Source organism: Mirounga leonina, unplaced genomic scaffold, assembly GCF_011800145.1.
Source record: "Mirounga leonina isolate KUSES-001 unplaced genomic scaffold, KU_Mleo_1.0 Mir_150, whole genome shotgun sequence".
Classification (NCBI taxonomy): domain Eukaryota; kingdom Metazoa; phylum Chordata; class Mammalia; order Carnivora; family Phocidae; genus Mirounga; species Mirounga leonina.
In genome coordinates this window covers 5,063,246-5,084,369 of record NW_023270374.1, presented here as the reverse complement: position 1 = coordinate 5,084,369, position 21,124 = coordinate 5,063,246, and the positions used below count along the sequence as shown (strand labels likewise).

Here is a 21,124-nt window from a genome sequence, read left to right as displayed (position 1 = left end):
CTCAGTCCATTAAGCATCTGTCTTCGGTTCAGGTCATGATCCCAGGGTCCTGGGATTGAGCCCAGCATCGGGCTCCCTGCTCAGCAGGGAGTCTGCTTCTCCCTCTCCCTCTGCTCTTACCCTTGCTTCTGCTCTCTCTCTCTCTCAAATAAGTAAATAAAATATTTTAAAAATAGGATGAAGAAGGAAGAGCAGGAGCTGGAGACAAGTATGCACAGATCAAAGAAAAAATTTTCAATGTGCCAGGTGTTTGCACATTTGTCTTGGAGATTAAGAATACTTATGACTATTTACATGTACACCTAGTTAGAAAAAGTTAAAAGATGCTGGAAAATGTAAGAAAACTGATGCAAATGAAAATACAAGAAAAGTGATTTCAGTATTAAATCAAGTGAACTCAACATTTTTTTTTTTTTAAAGATTTTATTTATTTAACAGAGAGAGAGATAGCGAGAGCTGGAATACAAGCAGGGGGAGTTGGAGAGGGAGAAGCAGGCTTCCTGCCAATCAGGGAGCCCAATGCAAGGCTCGATCCCAGGACCCTGGGATCATGACCTGAGCTGAAGGCAGATGCTTAACGACTGAGCCACCCAGGCACCCAAGTGAACTCAACATTATCTGTTGCCTGAAGAACCCATAACCTTTGTCAGCCAGACATCAAACACCAGGCAGGATCGATCAATCTATAAACTGTGCAGAGGCAAGTAAATGGCTCTTCGACGGAAAAAATCAAGTAGGTTTTCACCTTGCAATATACACCATGTGTATCAGATGAATAATATACAGAAGGAAGTAAGGGTAAAAACCAGGTTATGTTTTAAGTTTTATTACAGTAAAAGGGAATCAGAAGAAGAAAAATTAAGTCTGTTCTCTATGGAATATTTTAATAAGAACCCATGCAAGCACTGTCCTACCAACAGAATGTACAGCTCAGTATGCCCATGAGCTGCAGATAAGGACACAGACAGGAGTACAGGACCCAGAGAGCTGTCTATAGATTATAGGAAATCATCACAAGCAAAGAGAAAATCAACAACTCTGGACCTGAGAAGAAGGACCAGGGTCTCAGCAGTCAGGCTGCTGCTGACCAAATGAGCAACTCTAGAGCCCAGAAAAATCATGGTCTGGAGATGGGCGAGGAAGTTTCCGGACTAAAGAGAGAAAGATGGCCTCCACTCACATCTAAGTCTTATGGTTCTAACTCATACTTCCCTTCACTGAAAAATTTATTACAGAGGCTAGTTCCGTATGTTTGATAACAGATGAAAAATGGTCACTGCAGGCTGAGTTCTCTGGGGATGGACACTGTGGAGTTAGGAGTGCCCTGGTTTACTGGAAAGGAACATCTGTGGAAGGGAAATGAGGAAGTAGGAGTGGGCAGGGAGCCTCAGACCACCATACAGAGCTGAAAGTCTCTGCCAGCTTAGAAGCTCCAGAGCAAAGACAGCACGTTAGAGGGGTCTGGCATGCCCAAAAATGGCTAGGTTCTCGTACCACCACCTTGCTCAGTCACTGTCTGGGGATGAGAAGAGGAGACACATCTCTCTGTCACAATAATCTTCCAATGATTAATTAGAATATTTTCATCATATTAAGAGGCTGAAGTACTAAGAGCAGTGCACCTTACTCCAGGGACAGCGTCTCTGCTGGCATAGTTTCTTGTCAATGGGCTGCTGTCTCACATTGACTAAAGCCTAGGCCTGTTGAGTCCTTCTGGTCCTTTTTCTGCCTCCTTCCTTGCAGTTCACTCTTCCTGAGTGAATGGCACAGCAGTGACTCAGTATCCTACTTTTTCATGCATTCTCCACCAAGGGCACTGGGCGCCCCAGCTGGGCATTCCAGGATCATCTTTTGATCTCATCCTGCCATTTGATTTTAAAACATCGTATAGAAGATGCTGAAAGAATTACTCCACAGATTCAGGATAGATCTTATATTGGACTAGATGAATGCTTGGCATGCCCACTGTTCTTCAGAGCTTTACTTTAGTAAGGAAACCAATTTAGCACTGAATCATGCTTCTCAGCTTTCCAAAATACTTATCTGTCTCCTTGATTTGGGTTTATTTTCTTAATGTGCAATAGAGAAAAAAGTCTTTTTAATATAAAGAAAACTAAAGAACACAGCAAGATGACGTGTATCTAGACACGTGGATACTGTCAGTCGCCACTAGTAGTCTCCAACTTGTTTAGAGATCAGGCCTATCATCATCACCACTTCTGGATAAAAGTTTTCAGATTTATAAAATGGATGGACTTTAAAGACACTCAAAAATAAACTCAAAAAGGTTTGGATATGAAACACCATGCCCAAAGTCTGAGTTACTAAAAACATTCCCAAATGGACAGAATCTTACACAACAATTCAAAGGTTGAAACATTACCCACACTGATGCTTCTTTTTGGACCCAAATATTGCAAGGACCATTTTTTTATGCGTTAAAGTCTCTGAAGTCAATAAAAATAAAGCCCCACACGACCATCTGTGTCTAAATGCTAAGCCTGTCCCTCAGAAAGTCCCAGATGAAGCCTACCTTTGTTGAGGCAAATATATTATGGCATTTCTACTGCAGCCGATATTCTAAGCTACACTACTGTGAATGCCACATAAACTATTGACATCTTGTTTGTAGTTTCACTGGAGAGTAAAATAAAAAAAAATTTTCAAGAAAGCCACACACTGTGAATAAATATTACTTTTCGGAAAAACACATGGCTCTATTTAATGCTCAGTGCTCAGCTGCATCTATATGGTAATCCATTATAGCACACTTGAAATCAAAATTAGGTATTACTACTGATCATCACATCAGGGAATCTGTCATTCTTTTAACTGATTATCCATAGTTCTTTTTTCTTCAGAACCTACTGCATGACCAGGAATAATGCGAAATGTAAGCTCGAGTTTATACAAGATGCTATAGTGTACTTTAAAACTGCTGATCTTTGTTTAATTTGTGTGGGAAACATTTTTTTCCCAAATTATTACCAGATGATTGCAACATATCCCAGTAGATTCATACTTGATTTCAATTCCACTTAAAAGGTAGGACGATGAAGAATGGGGACAAGATTACATCCTAACTCATGTGAGGTAATCTACCAAAACAATGGCCAACTAAACTTGTTATGTCCAGAAATAGGGAGCACGGGGTGCAACTCTCCCTGAAATTAGCCATATGACACAGGGTGCAAGGTAAAGGAAGTGCTGACTATGGAAAAAATAGGGAGTTTGGTTTAAAAGAACATTAAGTCTTAGTTACTTGACTTTTTGAGTAATAAAAGGTCAGAAAACTTCTGACAACACGGCAGCTGGGTTTAAAGAAAACACCATGAGTACGCAGGCCACAAGGACAGTCTGGTTTCAGGCTAATAGTCTTTTTCTCTGCAACATTAAGCTCTAGAAGACTGTGTGGTCAATGGCTCACTGTAGGCCAAGTCAAATAGAATGGGCACCAGAATACCACCCATATGGAGAACAGAAGTCCCAAAGTAGACCAGGTGCTTATGTAAGAATCAGTACATGATAAAGATAGCTACAGTAAACTATAGCTATTTTAAAAAGCAAACAAAATTCAGAATTTTGAAGAAAAACAAGATTATAATTCAGAAAATATATAGCCAGATTTATATGTCTGAAGTTAAAAGAAAGATATTCTAGAGCTGGAAGTATACCAGCCACATATCTCCCTTCCTCAACATACTCAGCAAATTCACATTCCAGTAAACACAGAGATTAAACAATTCAAAAACAAAGGTGCAGGGGTATAAACACTGTGATAGTGAGCTATATTTATATAATAGGAGTTAATATGGTTATGAAAACTAGAGTAAATCCTCAAAATTATTAACCTAAGAGAAATAACATTCTAAAAATATTATAATAAAACAATCTGGAAATAAAATACTTAAAATAGCTGAGAAGTGAGAAGTACAAAAAATATATGGTATTAAAGTAAAAGCATGGGGCTATCATCAAGTACTGCTTTACTCTTGCTATGCCTAATTAGAAGAAAAAAGTTTTGAAAAGTATTTTGCTAATTTAAAGACAATTATTAATAGCACAAATGATCATAGGGGAATGGAAGGAAAAGTGAATGGAAAGAAATCAGAGAAGGAGATAAACCATGAGAGACTCTTGACTCTGGGAAACAAACTGAGGGTTGTGGAAAGGAAGGTCCTGGGGGAATGGGGTAACTGAGTGATGGGCATTACGGAGGGCACGTGATGTGATGAACACTGGGTGCTATAAACAACTAATGAATCATTGAACACTACATAAAAAACTAATGATGTACTATATGTTGACTAACTGAATTTAAATTAAAAATAAATAAATAAATTTGTATTCTAAAAAATACTAATAAAGATAATTATTGGAAGGATAGAAAATAGAAAGTATATTTTCCAAATCACAAAGTATATTCCATAAAGTGAAAGTGACCTCTCCCTCAAAAAACAAAAGTAGAAGAAAAACCAAAAATGTTGATTATCACACACAAAAAATCATAAATACAAATAGGTTAAATTCCTCTACCAAAGACCAGGTCAGTCAGAACTGGCTTTCAAAGGCAGAAAGATTAATAATAAAGTACAGAAAATGACATTTCAGGCGTGCATGGGCACAAACACACAGCGAAGTAGTATTAATATCAAGTGAAAAGGTTTTAAGGGGGACAAGGGAATCATTTCAAATAGATTAAAAATGTAATTCACAATTTAGTGATAATATGAACCTTTAGGCAACCAATAACATAGCATGAAAATAAAACAAAAAAGTACATGAAAATAAAAGAAATGCAGTTAACTGAGGGGAAATACATTTATCATAGGAGGTTTTAATACACTTTATCTTTGACAGATAAAAGAGGCCATACAGTACAATACAACATCTTTGAATATAGTTAAGAATGGTTTAATATATATGTAGAGAGACAAAATTTCACTTCACATAATCTAATATTAATGAAAATTTACCAAAAGTTATTTTTCTAAGCCATGTGAATAAACCCTCAAAGTAGGAGCTGCACAAGTCACAAGTAAACTCAGTGCACTGCACGTCCACCTTTGAGAGTTTAAACTAAAAAAATTTGCAAGTTCTTGAGGGACTTTGTTCTTGTGAGCAACAATCAAGTTAAAAAAAAAACACCCATAATTACAGACTAAAGATTATCAACAATGTGAACATGCTGTAGAACAAAAATCGGTCAAAGCTGAAAAAGAGGCAAATCTGTAGAGTTTAATTTTCTATAATACCAGAATGAAATAAACAAAAATAAGTTTAAACTCAAAAAGTTTATAGAAGGTGATTTAAGGAAGAAATCAATATAAAAGAAAAGAAAAACAAATTTCATAACAACAAAAGCATCTCTAAGTACTGCAAATCACTAAGCTATAGATGGGGATTTGAATTGGTAGTAGTGTAAGTAATTAAAACAAATTTCCTTTAAATCAACTGTTTATTTGACTCATTAGTAAGTATTCTTAAGTGTCCCTTTTGTGCCAGGTACCATGTGAGGGATCAGAGATAAAGTGACATAGGACACTGTTCCTGCTCTAAAAATGATAGCCCTAAGGGGGAAAGGCAAGAACATCAGAGATGTCAGTACATGCACAAGGAAGTGAGCAGAGACAAGGTACACTTCCAAAGGGAGATCACCTTTGAACTGAATCCTGAAGAATACACAGGAGTAAGCCAGGCAGCAGAGGACATTTTAGGCAGACTAAGCAGTAGCAGGGAAAAAACAAAAACCAAAAACCCTGCTGCTTCATTGCCAGTAGGAGCAAAAGTAAGGTGGGTGACAAGGGATGGAGAGGCAGGCAGAGGCCAGATCAGGAAGGGCCTTGAACATCTTGGCAGGGAGTTCAGTCTTCATCTTAAAGGCCAAAGGAATCAGAATTACATTATACAAAGAGCAATCCAGGTGGGTGAGGGAGACAGAAGGGGCAGAAGATCACAGACCAAAAGACTAGTTATCAGGATACTCCAGTAGGAGGGAAGACTGAAGCTCTGAACAAAGGCTAAGGTTGTGGGAAAAAGAGGGTATTCAAGAGCACCAGCATGAGATGTACAGAACCATGGAGTGGAGAAAAGTACTATCAATATCGATCAAAAGAGACAGATACAAATAGGAAACCATTTTCATTATATTAAAAATGCAATATTCAGGGGCGCCTGGGTGGCTCAGTTGGTTAAGCGACTGCCTTCGGCTCAGGTCATGATCCTGGAGTCCCTGGATCGAGTCCCGCATCGGGCTCCCTGCTCGGCAGGGAGTCTGCTTCTTCCTCTGACCCTCCCCCCTCTCATGTGCTCTCTCTCATTCTCTCTCTCTCAAATAAATAAATAAAATCTTTTAAAAAAATGCAATATTCAAAAACATGGAAGTGTAGGCACTTAATAGACTGTAAGAGGTTATTTTTTCACTTTGCTTGAGATCATGCAAAGGTCTAATATCTTTTTAACGAAAATCAAATTTCACTAGACTCTTTATTTTTAATGAGCAACTATCCAGAGACCTTCACAAATCCCCAAATTAGTAGCATATAATTCTACCCCCAATATATAGTTTTGCTCTGAATAAAGCACTCACTAAAACAAATTCAAGAAGAGTCTTCTTTTCACACGAGGATCTTACATGGGAAATCTCAGTCATAAGCAAACATGCCATACTTTTCTTCATTTCATACAAGCTTCTATTTTCTGGCTAAAAACTGTATTTTTCAGATCTTTTCAATTTTGGTACCAGCACAACCAGTTAGCAGTCTTTTCTGTGCCATTTTTTTACAAAATACAAAAATATCACTTCCAGAGAGTTTCCAGGTAAGTAATGAGTAGAGAATTAACAAAGCCTCAGTGAGATGCCACCTTGTGGTTCTCACCATCCCAGAAACTTAAGAGGATTTAAATGCTTGCCTCAACACAATTAGAAAGTGTCGCAGAGGGGTGCCTGGGTGGCTCAGTCAGTTAAGCATCTGCCTTCGATTCAGGTCATGATCCCAGGGTCCTGGGATCAAGCACCACATGGGGCTCCCTGCTCGGCTGAGAGCCTGCTTCTCCCTCTGCCTCTCCCCCTCCCTTTGTCTCTCCATCTGCCTCATGCGCTTTCTCTCTCTCTCAAATAAATAAGTAAAATCTTACCAAAAAAAATTAGAAAAGGAGCAGACAGTGTCACAGACCTGCAATCGCCTCAAGACTGGCCACTCTGCCAAATTCACTCAGTGAATGCCCAAGGTCTGCAAGAACAGCTGGTGCACTGCATGCAGACTTCAAGCCAGACTCTCATTCCAACCTGGCCAGTGTCACAAGCACATCAAACACTAGGTGTCACTCTGTAACAGGCACCACACTACACATCCAAACAAAACAAGCCATCGAAAATTCATAGCATATGTTTGTACAACTCTCTCCTGGATTTATAAAAAAGAAACCAACTCATCCAAATCGTGTTAACACACTAATTCAAATCAATTTAAAGGGAGAGAAAAAAATTCTTTACATATCTTCTGCTCTTCTACCAATAAATACAACATGCTATTGTGAATTTTCCATATATTTAGCCCTGATGCCGTTTCTACCATCTGCCCCTTAAAGGGTTCTTGGAAGCATTTGCTAGTGCTGCCTTCCAGGGGACCTGTTCTGAGGGTGTCAGTTACCAACGAGTCAAGCAGCACACTACGTGAGAGAGGCTGGCACGCCAGGAAGCTCAGGGCATCTGGGCTGCAACAGATAATCACCAGAATGTAATTTCAGACTTCCACAAACATGTCTCCAGTTTCCCTTCCCCCAAGGTGAATTGAGTAATTCAGTATATCCTATTGGGTCAATCCCAAGTTTCTCACCTGTAAGTTTCAAGGCATAAAGAAAACTGTAGACTTAAATATTAAATTTTCAAGTTAAAACATCCATTGAAAATGGCTCCTTTCAACTTAGACATTTGTAGTTCAATTCAAATTATTAACATGCTGCAATAAGATAATCAAATTTTAACCTCAAGCAATGCATTTAAAGAATCCCCAGGAAGGACTGGATGTTTATATTTTGTTTCCATCTTCCCATTTGCAGAGATCATAAACATTTCATGATTCAAAGCAGACAGCAGTATAACCACAGGCTATAGAAATGAAAGGCTTGGGGCCTATGTTTTATTATTCCCCCAGTATCCATTATAGGGCACAGAACGGAGGAGTGATTTCTGAGTTAACTCACCACCACAAGGCACATGTGAGACAAATGAGAAAGGGCACGACTAGCCATCCGGGCCTCTACTGTGATCCCTGCACAGGGGCCTCAAGGATTATCATGGAGCAGATCACACTATACCATAACAATACTGCTATCATCTGGAGTTGTTCCCAATCAAGGGCTCAACATTAATAAGCACAAGTATGACTAATGCTATGAAGCCAGAACAATTACATACATACCTCTCTTATCATTTAAAATACATGTAACACATTGGGCACCTGGGTGGCTCAGTTGGTTAGGCGATTGCCTTCAGCTCGGGTCGTGATCCTGGAGTCCCGGGGTCGAGTCCCGCATCGGGCTCCCTGCTCAGCGGGGAGTCTGCCTCTCCCTCTGACCCTCCCCCCTCTCATGTGCTCTCTCTCTCCTCTCATCCTCTCTCTCAAATAAATAAATAAAATCTTAAAATAAAATAAAATAAAATAAAATAATAAAATACATATAACACATTAAAATATACCCCTCATGTCATAAAAAAGTGACCTAGGGGCGCCTGGGTGGCTCAGTCGGTTAAGCGGCTGCCTTCGGCTCAGGTCATGATCCCAGGGTCCTGGGATCGAGCCCCGCATCGGGCTCCCTGCTCAGTGGGGAGCCTGCTTCTCCCTCTCCCTCTGCCTGCCTCTCTGCCTACTTGTTCTCTCTATCTCTCTGTCAAATAAATAAATAAAAAATCTTAAAAAAAAAAAAAAAAAGTGACCTAACATTCTGGTCAGGACAACCAGTGGCACTTATTTTGCTCACCAACTGGAATTCAGGACAGCTTTGGGGATTAGAGATGGGTGTCTCTACTGGCTCAGTTCTTTTTAAAATGTTCTCCATGGAATGTGAACTAACACTAGGTTTGTTTTGTTGTTTGTTTTTTTTCCCAATTGCAATCAGTCATTTAGAATTATTGCAGTGACCCAGGTGCTGCATTTAAAGTTGGCATCATTCTTTTAAAAGAAAAAAAAATCCATGGAAACATCGAAATATTTGAAATCCTCAATAAGAACTTAAATTCCAAGGATTTAAGAAGAATCTGTTTTTCTTGTTCATTTTATTTGTTCTTGTCCCTCCTCCACTCAATAACAGTAAAGTGGTCCTTGTGGAAAAAAGAATAAAAAGCAATAACAACATGAGAGGTTTGTGGAAAGAAGTCCTTCACTCAGCATGAGAAGGAGGGAGTAGCGTGGAAGTATGTTTGCACACTGGACCGTCTGAAATAAGTCATAACAAATAAAGCAAAGGAAAGCAGGGGCTGTGGAAACCAGTTAATTGCAAAACTACAATTCTGCTGTCTTGCTATGTGGTATTTGCTCGTAAGAAAAGGTGTCAGCCGTTATATAAAGAAAGCAAAAGGATTTTGACTTAATCCTGCTGGATACCTGCCCTGAATGTGCTGGTCTGTCTATGATTCAGTCTAAGCTTTTCCACTGAACCCCTGCAGGAGCTTCGGATTCATTTTCATCTGCAAAGAGTTATAAAAGATATGCAGTTCCACCAAAGGAAGAAGAAAGAAGGTGGGGGAAGGAAAATGAGGTGGGGGGAGGCTGGGGGGGGAGAAATGGAAACAAACATCTCAGAATTATTTGCAATCCTATTATATTCATAATTCTAGTTTTTCTTCAGGAAATTTCTCTGTTATTAATATCTGAGGTAGGATGATGCTATTAAGTGTGAAAAGTTATAATTTCCATCTATATTGGAAAAAATATCAAAACTCAAATTACTGACAGCAAATACAAAGCAACTGTACAGAGAGTGAAAACCAGCCATTCATTTCACCTTCTTTTGCACAACTCCGGGCACTGCACTGGATCCAGTTATGTTACTATTATCAGAAAAGCTAGTAAAAATCCTTTCCCCCTATTTTGAGGAAAAGAATTAGAGGCTAAACCCGCTATCTATATAAGCTCACTTGGAGCAATAAAGAACAAGAGAACCAGTGTTGAATTCCATTAAAGTAAGACAGCTTCCACTACAGCCCTGGATTCACTGCCGGTCCATTATGACTCCCAAACTAACTACACCCAGCAAGAATCTGTATGCACGAGTCCTGCCTCCAATCCAGCATTACCTCCACACCACAGAGAGGGAAAGAAGATGGTAGGTTGGAGGCCTACAGTAAATGTCAAACAACCAACTTCATCTTCAATAGTAAAGGAGAAACAAACACTAGTGACCATAGTTTATTCCCCTTCCTCTGTGTGCCCCTGAAGAAGCCCCCAGACCATCGGCACTCTCTGGGTGGCTCACCTGCTGCAGTTTGCCCCTAGCACCCAGGCCTCTCCGACCTGAATCTCCCCCACCGAAACAAGGCAGGAGGAGAAACAGCATACATCTTCCTGAAATGACACTCGAAGTGTTTTCTTTATCTTGGGGTGAGCGAGTGAGTGCAGGGAAGATGGGAACTGTGACAGGGAGATGAAGTACTACTTAATTTGACCCTTATTTAAAGTATCATTTTCATCCTAAAACAAGCATGAAAAGCGTAGAATGAATTTGTGTGCGGCTTTTCAATTTTATGTTTGCATAGGCCACTTTGGAACCATGCTTCCCCCCAGCCAAGGGCACTTTGGTAACAAAGCCTGAGAAGCCCAGGGAAACCATGTCAGTAAAACCCTAAACCTTAAGACCCCTGCCCTACGAGGACACAAACATGCTGAGGATTTAACCAAGTGTTTAGCAAAGAGAAATAAGGTAACAAGTCTCTGCTGATAGACTATTGAGCTTCTCTGTCCAATGAGTAGCTACTAGGCACATGAGGCTATTTAATTTTAAAATTTAAATCAAATGAAATTACTTAAAATTAAAACTTCAGTCACAACAGCCACATTTCAAGCACTGAACAGCCCACGTGGCTAGTGGTTACCTAACTGGATAGCACCAACACAGAACATTCCCATCATTGCAGAGAGTTCTATTGAACAGAGCTGCCCTAGACAAAAAGCAACTGAGATGTTTAGATCTGCAAAGGTTAGTCAGAGTCAAGTCGATTTAGTATTTAAAACTAAACAGAAGCACAAAATTAAATTTCATGCTAAAAGACTTGCCTGTGAACTTCCTGATTTGTAGTGTCATGGGTTGGTAGAGCTTCAAGAGACCTCAGGGCTATATAGTCCCACTCCTTCACATTACAGACATGGAAGCCAAGGTAAAGAAAGGGCAAGTACCCACCTCAAGGCCACACAACTCAGCAGGATCAATGCCTGATCTAAAGCTACCTTCTTCCTATTTCTTTTATCCAGAGTTTTAGGTGAGGAAGGAAAATGTTAACATAAAAATAACAACCCCATGGGAGATAAGATGAGAATTTAAGAGGCTTTAATCTCACAATAAATATAAACAGGTGCAAATCACTGCGGGGGGAGGAGGGGGGCTACAAAGGATTATACGTAATGGTTGCTGGCCTCAGGAACTTTACAGTCTCATTAGGAAGCTAAGGTACAGCCACCTTCAGGGAAAACTAAGAATATCCAGCTATAATGAAATGGTAACACGGGAGTGTATTATACAAGTTCACAGAAAAAAATGGACACCTCTAGCTGGAGTTGTCAGAAGAAATCAATGGGTCTGAACAGAGCCGGAAAGTATGGGCCAGAGGATGAGGAGAGCAAAGGGCAGTCCCCGAAAAAAGAATTGCATAAACCAAGAGGCAGAAAAAAAGAGGTAAAGGGGCAGTAAGCAAAGCAGTGTGTGTGTGAGAGAGCACTTCCACAGAACAACACCCCCAACAACATATGGAAGAAAAACACGCAGGGACCCTGCAGGGGCTCATGTTAGCCCAGCTCAGGCCACACTATAAGAACTATAAAGAACTGGGCGCCTGGGTGGCTCAGTTGGTTAAGCGACTGCCTTCGGCTCAGGTCATGATCCCGGAGTCCCGGGACTGAGTCCCACATCGGGCTCCCTGCTCGGCAGGGAGTCTGCTTCTCCCTCTAACCCTACCCCATCTTGCGCTCTCTCTCTCACTCTCTCAAATAAATAAATAAATAAAATCTTTATAAAAAAAAAAAGAACTATAAAGAACCTGTGCAGGTCTCTAGGAAGGAAAAAACAGGGCTTATTTAATCTGGTGGGGTAATTTGGATAAATCTAAAACTAAGGAATCTAGAAGTCAAATGTCCTATATATCTGTGATGTCTAACTCTGTGATCTTTGAAAAATAGATGAATGAGTAGCATTCGGAGGTCAGAACATGTGTAAGCCTTGAAATTAAACCTCTTCTGTTAATGTATATTTTAACTGGGGTGAGGGGGTGGGGTAAAGGAAATGCCTTGCTATCAAATTCTAGAATTTCCTTAAGCATAAATGAGTAACTCCAAACGACTGCATTTCTGTGCCAAAGGGAAATGGCATATGACATGGCAGACAGCTTGAAACAACATCTCTGTATTAACTATATGCTCTCATTTTCTGCATTCTTGATGCTCTAACATCTGGGATCTTGCTGACCTCAGAGAGACTGCCCCTCCCAGGGTTAGCCAAGTCGTACACACAGTACCTGCTAACATGCCTTTGACAGGCAAACCAACCAAACCAAAATCCATTCCCACAACCACCTTCTTTTATGGGCTCTCAGACTTGGGACACTATCCTCCTGCTCAAATCACCTGGGGACTAGGTATTAGACCATTAGGGGCCCCCTCTACAGCCCAGAGCCTGCCAAAATTATTCAAACTATCCAATCCTAAACCTGCTTAACTTGCTTGCCTTGCCTTGCCCATTCCTTCCCTCAAAAGCCACAATGAAGACTCCCACCCTCCGTTCCCCTCTCTCTGCTTGCTCTCTGTGTGCTCTCTGGTTCTCTCTTCATAGCCCTGGTGGCAGGCCATGCCTCCTGTTCCTATCATACTCCTTTGAGTACAATAAATATTTCTTCCTTTATGGCAACCACTGTCATGTCTGTGTGCCTGTCTTACCACACCTGATTAAAACAAATCCCATGTACCATTAAAACAACCTCTTAACTACCGAATATAGAAGGTTCTCAAAGTTATTTGACCTTGAAGTCCATTCACCAGGTGCCTTACATTTCTACACCAGCCCTCCTTTTCCCCTGTGTAGGTAGCTACCTCAAGGGCTGCCACCAAAGTGTCCCTTCTACAAAGGGCCATTCAGAATTTTCTGTGACTCAGAAGGTCATTACTGGAGCTCTGGCCTAAGTCCATTGTTACCTGTGGATGCTTCCGTTAGTATGAAATGTAAAGTATGCTCAATGAGGGCAGGGGGTTCTGTCTGACTTGCCCACTACCGTATCTCCAGCACCTGGAAATGTGCCTGAAACACATAGCTGGCATCCAATAAATGTGTGTAATAAATGAATGAACTATACAAGAATAGATACATATTGGTAGACGTGGCCTATGGAATATAGCTTTAAAAGCAGGAGAGTATTGAGACTCCTACATGGTAGGTGGCATGGCACTGAGTTAAGAAAATGGGTTCTACAATGAGACCAGAGGTTAAGTCTCTATCTACCATTTGATAGATGTGCAATCTTGGACAAGTCACTTATAATAACAAAGACCCCAGTCTTCCACTGATAAAAACTGGGAAGGCAGAATCCACTTCAGAAGGAAAGGATGACACAGGATGGCCATGTACAACACTTATACTGTGGTCAAGATGGCAATGTAAATTCATCTTATGGGGTCCCACACCATCATCCCCCACTGCCACTTGAAACACATGGCAATGATAGATTAAATATATTTTTAAAAGAAGAGTAAAATTAACAAGTGAACCTCAGTAAAAAAAAAAAAAAAAATGTGACAAACATCCCCATGAAGCAGCAACCAAAGTGATGCACAGATTTGCAGCCAGAGGCAAAGGTGTCTGGAGGTCAACCTCAATGAGTACAAGTGCTCCTGCTGGAGATAAAGGCAGACAGAAAGGCCTGCTTGCTGCCTGAAACCGCAACTTCAGCGGGGTTGGCAGCTTGATTGCACACCACTTGCTTCATCAGAGCACTGTTAAGGTCTCCAGTTGCTCATTCCATCTAAACACTACTGCCTCCTTTTGCAAAGGATCCCTTCCAAATCGCCCCACTTACAGAGACAGGCAGCAGGTCTCCCGATATACTCTCCTTCCAACCCTTCCTCACTCTCTCATCTCTCTGCTTTCTTCCAATCCACTTTTTATTTATAGGCTATCTTTACACGATATCCCTTCTGTGATTTAACGTGTCTTAATAATTTTACCTCTTATAAAGGAAGCCTTCCCCAATTATTTACACCTTGATAAGTATTTACCTCTGAATCCTCATAAGCCACCTCTTTATATGGCACTAACTTACAGAAAATAGCAACGAAGTTACTTAATTTTCAAAATGAACCATACAAATTACAACCTACCTTCTAAAGCCAGAGACAGAAAGAGAACATAAGCATAAACAAAAGTAATGCTGGTTCATTATTCATTCATATTTACTATGCAAAATGAAAGTTTTATGAAGCTTTGAATAATACATATTTGTTCTATTATATAGGCAACTAATCCTCTGTAGATGGTACTGTATCTGTACAGTAACACTCTCCCTAATCTAGAATTTCTGGACACGAGGAGAGGGTATTAAAATCTCTGCTGCGGGAGGTATAGGACTACAGTTTCTGTCTCTGACAGGCTTTCCTGCTACAGGACAAGACTTGCAATTAGTGACAGCAAAGATAATTCTCAAAACATTTCTGGGCTTTAGAGGACATTGGGAAACTAACAAAGGACTTAAAAAATGGTAGGAAAGGAAGTAAGAAGAAGGAAGTGGCCAAAACCTGATCTGCAAGCAACAAGCTCAAGAGAAACAATTCAGGGTGCCAGAGAACTAACACCAATTTCACTGCAGGCTCTCTAGATCTAGATGTCTGTGCCCTCCAGACCCCAGCTCTCACCACATGGTACGTTTGAGGAACTGAACCTGAGATTCCCTTAATAAACCAGAACCTTCAAATGGAGCCAAAGTGGTTCCAACCAAAAACACTCCCAGCCTCCTGGCAAAGAAAGACAAACCCTCCAGAAAAACACAGGAATTGAAACAGATTAAATCTATGTTCAATTAAATCTGGTCTCAAAATCCCACCACAAATCATGCAAGAAAAGAAGCCATTGTGAGAGACAGCAGATTTAGGCAAACTGAAGACTTTACCTAGATACTGGAATGATCAGATATAGAATATGAAATATTACATGTTAAATGTTTAAGAACACAAAAGAGGTCTAAAAATGAAAAAGGATCAAGAGCCTATTAAAAGCAACAGGCCAAATATGAACATTGAATTTAAGGAAGTTAAAACATGAAATAAAAATTATTGAGATGTAAAACACAACAGAATGGTTGAGCAGCAGATGAGCCCCAAATGAAGGAGTTCACGCACTGCACAGAAGAACTGAAGACATTCCCCAGAATGCAACACAAGGATGCAGGGGAAGAGGACGAAAGCCAGCTTGAGAGACATGGAGAACAGATCAAGGTTTAAGTAAGAATCCTGGGAAGTACACCAGAAGGACAGAAAGGAGTCAACATTTGAGAAGATAGCAGCTGAGCTTTTTACAGAAATGACAGAGGATTTAAATCCAGAAATACAGGAAATGCATAGATACCAAGCAAGACAAGAAATCTTCAACTAGACATTTTGTGGTGAAGCTACAGAACACCAAAGACTAAGAAAAAGATTTTAAAAGAAGCCAGAGAGAAAAGGCATTTAAAGGAACAATTAGAGGGGGAACGGAGTTTAAAGCTGCTGCAGTGGTAAGGAGAAGCTAGTAAAACGGTACCCGTAAAGGGTGACACAAGTATTTTATTGCGACTACTGCTAATACAATGTCTAATATACATAACAACTGAAGACAAGGAAGATTAATCCGGAGCAGAGAAAACTGAAAGAATTATGACCCTCAAAAGAAGAGTTACGCCAAAAAATTTTAAAACTCTGGTGATCAAAAATTCTTAGAATTCCTAAAATTCTTAGAAAAATATATAATTTACCAAATCTGAATCAAGAAAAAAAGAAAACCTGAATAATCCTAAAATAATCCTAAAATGATTAAAGAAATTGAATGAGTTATTAAAATCTTCCAATTAAAAACAAAAAATAAAGGACCAGTTTCAGAAGGTTTTTACAGGAAAAGGCTAAAAAACATTCTAGGAACAGATCATTCCAATCTTATGCAAACTGTTTTATAAAATAGAAAAAGAAATACTTGACACCAGGTTCTACAACCTTGATATCAGGATCATTCAGAAACAATGTGAGGAAGGGAAATTTAGGCCAACCTCAGATGTGAACATAGATCCAAAAATGCAAAGTATTAGCCTCCAAAATTCAGAACTACAATTCACCACATTTATATTCATGAAGAATCATCACATGGTTATCTCAGTTAATAAAGAAAAAAAATATATTTGGAAACTTCAAAACCTATCTATGACTTTTTATAAATCTTACCAAACTAGAAATAGAAGCAAACTTAATCTGATAAAGTGTATCTACTGAAAATTTACAGAAAACTTCATTAATAAAACATCAGGAGGCCGGGGAAGCCCTGAATGATGAAACATTAACAGAACTCTTTAAATCAGAAACAGGATGACCATCTTTGTTGTGTCTGTTTATCCATGTACTGGAGGGCTGGGCCAGCACTGTAAGACAAGAAAACAGACTAACTGGCAAGCTTGTCATTATTAACAGACAATCTGACTGTCCACCAAGGAAACAAAAAAAAATCTGTAGACAAAATTTGGAATTAAATAAATCATACATATTCACTTAATCCAGCAGTGGGGATGGAATGAATGAACTTGAGCTAAATTCACATAGATAAATCTCAGAAATACCGTTGAATGTAAACAGCAAGCCACAGATGATTATGTACCATCTGAGACCATTTTTATTATACTCAAAACCAAACAAAACTGCATTGTTTAGGGATTGAATATTTGTGGTAAAAACCATTTTTAAAAAAGAAGGGTAATAGCATAATGCAGAGGAGTGACTGCCTTCAGAGGAGAAAAAGAACAGGATCAAGGAGAAGCACCCAGGTAACTTCTAGTTCTTAAAATGAAGGAGGGGAGTGGGTGTCAAGAGAATGGACTTTAGCACTATGCTTCAAAACTTGCATATATATTATAGGTTCTTTAGTAAATGTATCAACTGCTACATAAATAAGATAATTTAAATTAATGGGATAGTTCAAGCAAATAATGGTTAGTAGATACATATTTAAGTGACAGGCTTAATTAAAGCTCATGTTAAAGACAGCTCCTCTGTAGAATTTCATTCAAGGAGGGTTACCACAGGAAACACAATAACCACCATAAAATATACAGTAAATCAATGCTCTTACTCTGGGGAAGGAGTACAGTCCTCAAAGGAGAGAAAGGGGAACCACAGTCACTGAGTGCCAGCCATGAGCCAGGTACTGGGCAGGAGGTCTTCAGATCTGTTTTATTCCACAAACCCAAAAAGTCCATGGAGAGCCTTCTCCCCTGGCCTCTCCCTCCAGCCAGCTCCGCAACAAATATACATTAGGCCTTCCCTTTACAGTCATAAAGTTGATCTCACACCAACCTAAGCACGTGTCTCTTCAAACCATGAATAATTTCTAGATAACCAACAATTAACTTTCAGAACCCACAATTTAGTTCTAGTGTAACTCTCAAGGTATCAGTAATCTGGCCACTTGTCTAATACATGCGGACAAGAAGCCTTTAAGCTTAATAGATCAAGAACCACACCCAAATATATTGATCCAACTTTGAAAAGAATATGTGATCACACATGGACACACAGACACATACAAAGATTGCAATCTCACTAGTAGTCAGGAAAATACATATTGAAAACAGTGGGTTTTCAACATGTCAGTTTGCATTATATATATGCAAATATATATATATATATAATATACATTTTATATATATTAAAAAAATCATCTCCAGGGTTGGTTAGGGAAATTTACATACAACTTCCATATAAGTTTCCATATAAGTTTATATGACCTTTTCGAAAACAATTTGGCAATATCAGTATTTTAAATGTGGATACATTTCCATCTAACAACTTCACATCTAGGCAACCATACAGGAAAAATTCTCCCACGTGTTTGCAAAAAAAAATTAAAAATCACAAGAATATGCTTTGCAGCATTGTTTGTAAAAGTAGAGGGAAGGAAATACATGTCCATCATTTTTTATGTCTTCAAGTAAAATTAAAGAGCCAACAAGAATCTTAAAAGCTAAATGAATTTAACAAACACTTACTTCAAAAAGAAAGAGGATGGAGTCCAGCTCCTCCCTTTGTGACTTATTCCCTGGAATATACAAAAAAAAAACATTAGTTATCATGACAATGTGTAAATTTTAGGATATTAAAAATTATGTTATCTTGAAAACATTTAAGCTTCAACATACACTCATTTATTCAAAAACTACCAGGAGGTAGCATGGAATCCGTGTCAGGAATGTAGATAGATACCCAAACCACACCGCCTGAGTCCACCTCTAGCAGAGCCACTCCTTGCTAGCTGTTTAAACACAGCCTCCACGTTTTCCGAGTCAACCCGTAGATGGCAATTTATTCATTTCTCAATTCGTTACTTATGGGCTCAAATTATGAAGGAATGCACAGCAGAAGCAAAGAAAGCATTCTACCTTTTTTGATGTGAAGAGGCACAGAGCAGTCATAACTATGAAAAGCCATGCATGTCTTCAGGCCATGTGCACTTGTCCTTTTGACAGTGACAATAATAGAAACTACAAAACCTATAGCAGCCGGTTACATTTATTGTCCAGTCTCTGTGCCAAGGGCCCTGGGCTAAGTGCCTGCCATTCAGCATCTAACTTAGGAAGAAGCAAACCTTTTCTGTAAAGGGCCAGACAGTGTATATTTTAGGCTTTACAGGCCCCTCTTGTAATCATTCAACTCTGCCATGATGGCGCAAAAGCAGCCATGGGTAACACATAAATGCACTGGGTATGGCTGTGTTCAACAACTTATTTGCATAAACAAGCAGTCAGCTGCAAGTTGTGGACCCCTGATCTAACGGAATCCCCACAGCTCTATGAAGTAAGATAAGATGGCATTCGTTCATTGAACATACACTAAAGAATGTCTGTGTCAGAGATTCTTCCAGGCCGTGAGGATACAGGAGTGATACAAAACACAACAATCCTTGCCTTGAGGAAGTTTATATTCTGAGGAGTTTATATTCAATAAATGAGAAAACCAAGAGGGAAGGCTAATGGGGAATGCCAAAATGGGTGGTATTCAGTTCTGACCAGGGAAGTCAGGGAACACCTTGCTGATAAGGTGACATCCGAGCAAAGATCTGAAAAAGGTAAGGAAGGAAGACACATGGACACTTGGGGGTAAGGAAATAAGCCATATGGACATCTGGGAGAAATTTGTTCTGGGCAGAGGGACTGGACAAATTCCTTATGGCTGAGAAAGCCTGGCATGGTCAGGAAACAGCGAGAAGGCCCCCCTTGTGTCTGCAGCGAAGGGGGAGAACTGCCGCAGGTGAGGTTAGAAAGCGGGTAGGGTAAAGGCAGGCAGGTAAGGTGGTCTGAGGCCATTGTAATGACTTCCAGAATTGGGAAGCTATTTGAGGGTATGGCGTGCTGAGTCATGATGTGATATATTTTTAAAGCATCACTCCAGCTGCTCTTCTGAAGAGACTGGCAGGGGCGGGGGGTGGGGGGGATCACAAGTGTGGAAAGGGGTAGACCATTTCTGAGGGCCTAATAATCCAGGTGAGGATAATGGGAGCACCAGCATTACCAGCACAGGCAATGAGAAGAAGCCAATGTTTCTGGATGTATTTTGAAGGCAAAGCCAATAAACTTGGGTTTTGGCCTAAATAACGGAAGGCTGAAGTTATCACAAGATGATTTCATTATTCATAAAAAACATTTTCCTTCATTCTGTTGTTTTGGTACACTTTCTTCCTGGTACTCTAATCAAAACACAGATTGTATTAAAAGCAAGAAACTTGAAAATCTCAACCCTATTTTATTGGTTCTTCATTATGATTCTTTGTAATAGACTGCAAGAGTGCAGAATTTTTCCTCTCCTATCAAGAGATGTCTATTTCTCTATTTGCATTGGAGAGGCATGTAACTTGCTCTGGCCAATGTTACATTAACAAATGTGAGGGAAGCACAAGCTTGAAAAGCCTTATGCACTCGCTGAGCTTGGAACCCTAAGGCCAGCATGGAAAGGAGCTCAAGATAACCTGCAAGCATGGAGTGCTCTGGTCAACAGCTTGCCAACCACAAGACATGTAAATGAGGCCATCAACCACCAGCTGATGGGAGAGGCATGAGCCAGCCTAAACCAGAAGAATTGCCCAATAAACCCAGAAAATTGTAAGCTAAATGACTGGTTGTTTTATTAAGGGACTTAGTTTTGGGACGGTTTATAATGCAATTTGTTATACAGCACAAACTAACTGATACACTCTTGAACAACTACATTTTCTTCTAAAAGGACAGAGAGAGCAAAAGGGAGGAAGGAGGAGGGATAGAGGAGCCTTTAAAATGGGGTGTTTTGGTGCAGGGCTTTTTTTAAGACAAGGGATTCTAATATCTTTCTTTGCTATTCTGATTACCCATAATATCACACTTTTTTCCTCCACACACCTGTGAAAAAAAGTTAAGTGGAACAAAACTAGGGAACAGGATAAAAATCAGATTGTTTCATATTTGAATTATCTACCAATTTGGGGGGAAAAACTGAGCAATTAATTGAAAAACAAAAACCAAAACCCCTTGTTGGCATCCTTGGGCACACGGTCGTATTTGACTTGATGACCGTCTAGAAGCTGGAGCATTCTGTAAGACTCTGAGCCATCGGTCTATGTCCGAGGCCACCACAGTGCCTGTGCCACGTTCCTTCCCCTCCATGCCTGA

The 21,124-nt window shown here is 39.8% G+C and overlaps 1 protein-coding gene across 1 annotated transcript in view; it reads right to left on the bottom strand.

The window, feature by feature from the left end:
• The window catches only part of RALGAPA2 (Ral GTPase activating protein catalytic subunit alpha 2), a 324,790-nt gene that overhangs the window by 274,157 nt on the left and 29,509 nt on the right, over window positions 1–21,124 (bottom strand). The window contains exon 3 of the mRNA XM_035005755.1: window positions 18,476–18,525. Within this exon, the coding sequence (XP_034861646.1) occupies window positions 18,476–18,525 (50 nt within the window). The remainder of the gene's footprint in view (window positions 1–18,475; window positions 18,526–21,124) is intronic.